The sequence below is a fragment of the Mauremys reevesii genome, linkage group 16 (genome assembly GCF_016161935.1).
Source record: "Mauremys reevesii isolate NIE-2019 linkage group 16, ASM1616193v1, whole genome shotgun sequence".
In the NCBI taxonomy this organism is placed as follows: domain Eukaryota; kingdom Metazoa; phylum Chordata; order Testudines; family Geoemydidae; genus Mauremys; species Mauremys reevesii.
Window position 1 is genome coordinate 36,220,540 of NC_052638.1, and position 8,603 is coordinate 36,229,142.

General features: G+C 43.6%; 1 protein-coding gene across 2 annotated transcripts in view; it reads left to right on the top strand.

Annotated features, from left to right (window-relative positions):
• The window catches only part of ATP2C2 (ATPase secretory pathway Ca2+ transporting 2), a 41,490-nt gene extending 33,980 nt beyond the window's left edge, over positions 1-7,510 (top strand). For both annotated transcript variants that reach the window (XM_039503264.1, XM_039503263.1), the window contains exons 19-27: positions 2,148-2,245; positions 2,347-2,397; positions 2,821-2,987; positions 3,589-3,657; positions 3,751-3,867; positions 4,566-4,713; positions 5,732-5,827; positions 6,167-6,308; positions 7,336-7,510. In XM_039503264.1, the coding sequence (XP_039359198.1) occupies positions 2,148-2,245; positions 2,347-2,397; positions 2,821-2,987; positions 3,589-3,657; positions 3,751-3,867; positions 4,566-4,713; positions 5,732-5,827; positions 6,167-6,308; positions 7,336-7,451 (1,004 nt within the window). In that variant the 3' untranslated portion in view covers positions 7,452-7,510. The remainder of the gene's footprint in view (positions 1-2,147; positions 2,246-2,346; positions 2,398-2,820; positions 2,988-3,588; positions 3,658-3,750; positions 3,868-4,565; positions 4,714-5,731; positions 5,828-6,166; positions 6,309-7,335) is intronic.
• The last annotated feature ends 1,093 nt before the right edge of the window (positions 7,511-8,603 follow it).

An 8,603-nucleotide genomic window follows, 5' to 3' on the forward strand; every position in this document is an offset into this window, starting at 1 on the left:
TTGAGTTCCAGATGTGACATTATACAGTAGTGCACTTTGTCCGGCTATGTCGGAAGGTCAGGAGATGCTGGGTGTGGTTTAATTAGGTTGCAGCTTTATTCCTGGCAGATAAAATTGTACAGTGCAGCTAATTCCATGATCATTTATATATACCTGGGGGGCTGCTGGCAGCCCTCCCCTGTACCCATTCTGGTCCCAAACCAGTCTGCTGCTGGGACCTCATCCCTCTTGAACAAGAGTTAAGGAGGGAAGAGGAGCTATAAAGGAGGACAGCATTGGCTCCTTGCTGTACCAGTCCTAGAAGCCTTGAACTCCCATTGTTTCCACTCCTTTAAAGAATACCTCCTTTAAATTGTTTCGATTTATCAGATTGATCAGATATCTGAACGATTGATCAGATAATTGTATCCATTCCCATCGGAATACCTGCATTGGACATCTGCCCCAAGCTTACATAATAAGTGGTGATATCATAGTCTAACCCCCCTTTCATTCTGTGTCCCTCACTAAACCCCCAGCCCACTGTAGGGAAAGCCAAGAAACCCACCTCCCCAATCTGGCAATGATGGAAAAATTCCTCCCCAGTTCCCTGAGAAAAGAATGACTAGCATAATGCCCCCACAGCAGGTTGTGACAAAATCTGGTATTTCAAGTAATTCCATGGGTGGGAGGATGGGTGCTGCTCGGCCTGACCCAGGTCTTGTACTGATCATATGTGGGCAGAAATAGTCCCCTTCTCTTCCAGTCACCTGGTGGGGTGCATGGGCTAGCACCACCGTGCTGACCTGGTATGGAGCTGCCTTCATGTAGCACAGGGGTGGGCAACCTGAGCCTGAGAAGAAGACAGAATTTACCATTGTAGTGTGGCCAAAGAGCCACACTAATACGTCAGCAGCCCCCCATCAGCTGTCCCCCTCCCAACTCCCAGTGCCTCCCACCCACCGGCAGTCCCGTCAATCAGCACCCCCCCACACACACACCTCCTGATCACCTGTTTTGTGGTGTGCAGGAGGCTCTGGGGGGGAGAGAGGGCACAGCAGGCTCAGGGGAGGGGGCAGGAAGGGGTGGAGTTGGGGCAAAGCCAGGGATGAGCAGTGAGCACTCCTCGGCACCTTGGAAAGTTGGCGCCTGTAGCTCCAGCCCCGGAGTCGGTGCCTATACAAGGAGCCGCATATTCATTTCTGAAGAGCCGCATGTGGCTCCGGAGCGACAGGTTGGCCACTCCAATGTAGCAGGTAACCAGTTCTCTAGCCACCCTTAAAGGGACAATGCGCCTTTTCCGACAAGCCACACAAATGTCCCCACCACTTAATGTGTGATGAGGTCATTTTGCTGGTCCACTGAAACAAATCTAGTTAACTGTAGTGATCTAATTACAAAAGCAGGATGGATCCATTTCCAGCAATACAAAATCCACTGTAGCAGCAATATAAATGATGTAAAGTTACTGCTGATACCCTTAAACAAATGAGAAAAATGTCATCGCTGGGATTAGTGTCTCTTTTAATATCACATGCAAACATCTCTGTATATCCCATTATTACATTTAGGGTTTTCAAATCGCCCTTAGAAATAAATCATGCAAGCAGCAGAAACTGGAACAACAAATCCTCAGATGGTGTCAATTTTCATTGCTCTAACTATAATCACTGGAAATTTGCTGATTGACGGCAGCTGAGGGTCTGACCCAGTGATCTCATACTTAGCCAAGTGTGATTCTTTTCTGCTTAATATATCTTCCGGAGATGAATCCATTGCGCAGTCCATGGCAGAGGCATTTAAATGCTGTCTTGTTTTCACCCAAAGAAAACGATTAGAAGGAGTCTCTGCAAATGGAAACAGGAAGTATCCTGTTCTCTCCAAAGGTTATTCCCCTGCAAAACTAAATTACCTTGTGTGGAAATGCACCTTAATATTGTACCCAGTTCTGTTCATCTAACGCTTCGCTCATGCAAAATTCTCAATGAGTAAAAAATGCATGATTAAAGACCTCAAAAGAGATTTTTTTTTCCCATGCCTCCATAGGTGACACCAGCTCATAGTCATTTTCTGTGATTCTCTTAAACAGGGTCTTTTGTTTCAAATCAGAAAATAATTAGCCACTCCTGGTGGTAATGGACTGCTCTTCTGTTGGGTTTTCTGTGCAGGACGAAGTATTGGACTCAGTAATGGGAAACTGAAAGCCATGTCTGGGGAAGAGCTGGACCATGTGGCAGAGTCAGAGTTATCATCTGCAGTAAAAAATGTAAAGCTTTTTAAACTGTTTCCAATAGTGCTGTAGGATTCCACGTAAAACAGCATGAGTCTGAGAGCTTTTTTTCCCCTTTTTTCCTCTTCATCGTCCAGGTTTCTGTTTTCTTCAGAACAAGCCCAAAGCACAAGCTAAAAATCATAAAGGTACTGATTTCCTCCCAACACTGTTATATGAAATGGAAACCCAAACTAGGGCACCGATCCTGTTCCAGCCCATGTCACTGGCAGGTCTCCTGCTGAATAGGACCGGGCTCTTTGAAACAGGAGTCAATAGAATAGAGCTATGATTACATGGGCAACTTAATATCTACGAGAGTGGAAGTATCCACTGCTCCAGCTGAAATAATGAAGGCTGTGCACTTCTGGAATCCAGCCCCTGAGTAGAATATCTCAGTTGTTTCTCTGTGCACTACCCATGGTACTTTGTGCACCTCTGGGTTCCTAAAGTCCATATTCCCATCTGAGATGTGCAACCCTTCTTCTGCGGTGGAATATAAATTACAAAAGTTTATTTTTGAAGAGCCCATCCTGGTGGCATTGAATTTATTCCTCTCTCCATTTCCACAGGCTTTGCAAGCCACTGGTGCCATTGTGGGAATGACAGGGGATGGGGTCAATGATGCAGTGGCCCTAAAATCTGCTGATATTGGGGTTGCAATGGGACAAGCAGGCACAGATGTCAGCAAGGAGGCTGCCAACATGATACTGGTGGACGATGACTTCTCAACTATAATGTAGGTTGCGCGTCAGACACTTTCTTGACATTGAATGCAATGAGTTTCTATGTGACTAGCACTAAAAATATGTCAAAGGCCAGATCCTCAGCTGGTGCAAATCTGCATGCAATCTATGGAGTTATGCCAATTTACACCCACTGCAGGTCTAGCCCATTGTGTCTTTGCAGGCACATATGGAGGATTACGTCCACCATATCTTGCTCCATTCTGCCTGCCACCCCAGGAAGCTCATAGAAAGGACTCCTGTAGCTTGTAATGCCCTGCGGTTCACAAGAATAGAGCCAGCAGGCAGAGTGGTCAGAATGACACATACCTCATGTACACTTATGTCCATGTACCAAAACAGAATGGACAGATCTCATCTCAGGCTTCCTAGTTCTGACAGCAGCCCCTTAATCAAAGGGTTGTATAGATATTCCTGTCATGTTAGAGTTGTACTAACCTGGTATTGGACCTCCATTGAAATGAAAGGGAAGGGGAGAATATCAACTAAGAGGCTGTTCTCTTGTCTATAAAGTTTCTTAGGTGATTACTAGGTTAGAGATGAAATATCATGAATACCCATCAGTTTATAAATTACCACATCTCTCCTTTCCAGGAATGCCATAGAGGAGGGAAAGGGAATATTTTACAATATAAAAAATTTTGTCCGGTTTCAGCTTAGCACGTAAGTAGACACTTGCTGAAGCTCCAGTGATGGGCAGCTTTTTGGCTTGGCTGGATGAAGTAATGTGGTGTTCCTGCTTCATCTGCTTTGCAGGAGCATTTCAGCATTGAGCTTAATCACTCTGTCGACAGTGTTGAATTTACCAAATCCACTCAACGCCATGCAGATCTTGTGGATCAACATTATAATGGATGGACCCCCAGCTCAAAGGTAATGAAATTACACAGTGAGCCAAAATTAGCCTTGGAGAAAAGTGATGCAACTCCATTGACTTGAAAGGCATTAACAAGGCTTTGTTAACAAAAGCTGTTGTGGTCAGCTGCTGGGCCTCTTGGGGTGGAATCGCCAAATTCTTCCACCCATAGACTGGGAATGGATCCACTACCTTGTGTGTACCCACCACCTATCAGACGCAGGTCCAGCTGGGTTTTGGTCATCTGGGTTTCTTGCCTTCGGCGACCTGTGTCCAGTAATATAGCACCCAGCAGCTTTTTAAAAACAAAATATGTTTATGTAGCAGTTGAAAGAAAGCCTTCATGCCTTGTAATCACTGGTCTTGTGACTGAATCTACCCGTGGGATGGTGTATAGAAATTGTCAGCTCCCCTCTGTTAATCCAGCACAACATTTTACAAGTCAAATACATAAATCACATGTTGGGGCACAAATCAGTAACTCCTTACCAGACACCCCTACGTTCGGCCCACCCATCCCAGACAGGACTGAGGCATGATGACACCATAGAGGAGCTAGCACTAATGTTTCTTGTGGTTTGCACCTTCAGCTACTAAGCAAAAGATTTCAGCCTCCTGGGCTCTGTTTGTTTCCTCACACCAGCACTAAAGTTTTAAAACACATGTAACAGATCTGTATCTGCTAAACGTGTTACATGTTTTTGTTTGATGACAGCCTGGGAGTTGAACCAGTTGACAAAGATGCCATCAAACAACCCCCTCGAAATATTACGGATACAATTCTCAGCAGAGCGTTGATCCTGAAAATCTTTATGTCTGCTATAATTATCATCAGTGGGACCCTCTTTGTCTTTTGGAAAGAGGTGAGATAAATATTTAATCCCATCTTATTTGCACTGGACAATTGGAGCACAATTAATCACATTTTAAGGATAATTTTCTCAGAAGGTAGAATGTCCAGTGGAGAAGACTCGGGACGACGTGTCAAGAAACTTGGCTCTGCCACTAACTTGCTGTGCAGTCTCTTCACCTTTCAGTATCTGAGTTTTCCACCTATAATATGAGGATGAGAACGCTTAGCCTCCCTTCAAAAGTTCATTGAGGTCTAGAGATTAAAAGTACGTGATGTACGTAGTAGAGATGTACGTGTCAGGTACTACAAATACTATTATTAGATATTTCAAGGAGTACATTTTGGCTGCAGAGTTTTAGCTTCTGACTTTTTATGCCACAAAATTCAGCTACAATGTAATCTCTATTTTTGTTTGCAAACCTTTGCAATTGGGTCCTTCACTGGAGTATTTGTACCCGAGTAAAATCACCATAAACCACATAAGTATCAGTAATTACCCTTTTGAAGGGAAATGTCAGGCTACAAACTGATCCTGATGCCCAGGTTCAGTAATATTAGGTTAATCCCAATTACTGAGAAATTTAAAATTATAGCACTTGACCCCTAAATGAGAGACCTCTATTATGCTGCTAGATTTGGAATATATTGTATCTGTATAGTAGTACATAAATAATTATTGCTAATTAGACATAACATGAAAATAAATTCTCTAAAGGTCTTTTGGCTAAATTCACCACTGATTTTAAAATATTTGAAGATTTGATTGTAAAACAGAAATAGTGGCAGTGGCGAGTTAGGCCCAGTTCCTCAATGGTATTTAGGTACCTGGCATTGAAATCTGAGGTTGGTGCTCACTGCAGTACCTGGAACTACTGTTATCTCTCTTTTTATAAGTGGATTAGATTTCAAGTTGACCGTGACTTCTTTTTAAACAAAGTGGCTATTATTAAACTAAAGTGCTGTGTTAACATGCTTTTATAAGGCCCAAACTTTTTTTTAATAACCTTGAATTTTACATGTGTTTCCAGATTCCTGAAAGTGGCACAACTCCCAGGACCACAACAATGACTTTTACTTGTTTTGTGTTCTTTGACCTCTTCAATGCCCTGACATGTCGTTCTCAGGTGAGACAGACGATGGCCGTGTCAGCATCGTCTTTAAATAGCAGCTTAAATGTATGCTTCATGTTAGTGGTAATCTAAATATTCTGAACAGGAAGTGGCATGTTTTCTTCATTGTAACTGAAAAAAAGTTCAGGTTTTATCTTATTAACCAACTAAGTTTTATAACAGTAACAATTAACCAATTTACAACAAAGTTACGCTTGCCTGAGTTAGCATACACATAACTTTAATTTAACGGGATATTTATGTTGGCTGTTGGACAGGCAGACTGACAAACATGTAGATTCACATACAAACAAGAGGCAGAAAGATTTGACATTTCATTTTTTTTTCCCCCAGACAAAGTTGATCTTTGAGATCGGCTTTTTCCGAAACCGCATGTTCTTATATTCAGTGCTGGGGTCACTGCTGGGGCAGATGGCTGTCATTTACATCCCGCCTTTACAAAAGATCTTCCTAACAGAGAATTTAGGCGCATTAGGTAAGTTATTAGGGAAATAGCAATAATCTTGTGGTTTTAAGCTATTATTTAAGAGAAATGTGAGATTTACCAGATCAGATTAGACCTCTGTGCCATCTCGTGCAGCTCTCATTGTTACATGATGACTCAGAAGAAGGTGGGGAAACAGTGCAGCCAGCCAGTTGTGTTATGTTGCACATTGCTGGGGAGGAGGAAGATTCTTCCCCTATCAGTTTGATTTGATTGTTCTTATTTCTGGTTGCATAGGTTATAAATGTTTATGTTCACACCCTTATCCAACTCCCCTCCTATTCCAGACAAAATATCTGAGTGGTTGTATTCATGTTTTCATATTTAGACACATCAAGTGCTTCACACAGCTTTGTAGATTAGCCTCAGTCTCCATTAGTTCCACCAGCACAAATGTCTCTATCTTGAATCATGACACCAGTGCAAACCCCTAATGCACCTGTGTCAAGGTTTACGTGAGTGTGTTTTTACTACCAGACTAAGTCATAGCAATGCAAAGCCTCCTTCACACTGGTGCATAGATGGTCGTGCTACTGTTACTATAGCAGAACTCCTATTTTATGAACTAACTGGGGAATGAGGAGTTCATAAAATCCAAAAGTTCATAAAACGGAATATGTCCAAATGACAGCAGGGCCAGTCCCTGAGTTATTTTTTAATCATTCAGTGATAGTGTACATAACAACTGGTAGTGAATGGATACAGTGGGCCTGATTTCTCTTTGGTTGAGAGAGCAGCATCTCTTCTTTGCTGCCAAATCTCTCAGCCTTTTCAAACTGTACAGCTGCTTGACCATTAACTGAAGGATCGAAGTCACATTTGGCAGCCAAAAGATGGGTCATATAACTGGTTGTTTATAAGATCAGTGCTCAGAAGACCAGGGTACAGCTATAGATCAATGTAGTTACATCAGTGCAAATTTCTCTAATGTAGACAGAGCCTTATCTGAATACTCTTGCCCAGCACAAAAATGCAGCTGACCCATTGTGTTCCCCTTTCTTCCCTCACTCCTGGGCAGATCTGTTGTTTCTCACTGGCTTGTCGTCTTCAGTTTTTATTGTGTCGGAGCTCATCAAAGTGTGTGAAAAGCATTGCTGCAGAACGAAGAAAGTGAAGAATCTTCATGAAGTATAACGGATACAGACTTCGCTAAAGAATGTTCTTTGAATTAAACTGCCATTTTGTAATTCAAATGCGTCCTTCTGTGACTGTGCAAATCCTTGTGGAAAGTATTAAAGTGAATCTAGATCGATAGCCCTTCCCATATCAGATAATATTCCTGCCACTTTCTCCACCCAGGCTATTTCAAGCAGTCTGCCCCGGGGCGGAAACACTACCTCTATTGCACAGATTTATATATATTTTCATACTACGCTGACCAGTCCGTTTGAGCTGGAGCTATCACTCTGCGCAATGTGGCCATGCACCTGTACAGAACAATCTACTGCACACCGCTGATTGTTTATTTAAATCACAAGGATTTTTGTTAATAAAATCTGGATTTAAAAAGTTAACTAGTGATTGTCTGAGGGAGAATCTTGCTGTTATTTAGGCCAGGGGTGGCCAACCTGTGGCTCCGGAGCCACATGCAGCTCTTCAGAAGTTAATATGCGGCTCCTTGTATAGGCACCAACTCTGGGGCTGGAGCTACAGGTGCCAACTTTCCAATATGCTGGGGGGTGCTCACTGCTCAACCCCTGGCTCTGCCACAGGCCCTGCCCCCAGTCCTCCCCTTCCTGCCCCCTCCCCTGAGCCTGCCATGCCCTCGCTCCTCCCCCTCTCCCCCAGAGCCTCCTGCATGCTACGAAACAGTTGATCGGAAGGTCGGGGAGGGAGTGGGAGATGCTGATCGGCTGCCAGTGGGTGGGAGGCGCTGGGAGCGGGAGCTGATGCGGGGCTGCTGACGTATTACTGTGGCTCTTTGGCCATGTACACTGGTAAATTCTGGCTCCTTCTTAGGCTCAGGTTGGCCACCTTTGACTTAGGCAGTAACTTCCACTTTTAAAAATGTCTTTCCATTCTTTTGCCTTTATTACCAGGACACCTTATCCCATTTCCCTTGGTGAAGGCTGTGACCAGCTGACATTGATTCAGCAAAGGTCTTAAGCAAGTGCCTAGCTTGGGGATACTTACATTCTCTTTCAAGAGCTGTACATGCTTGAATAGGGACTTAACGAGGGCTTGGTTTTAGGTTGTCCTCCCCATCAGGCTGCAGAATCCAAGCCTTTCAGCTCCCTTCACCTTATAGGAGTGTAATAAAGCATGATACCCAGCAGCCCCATCTGT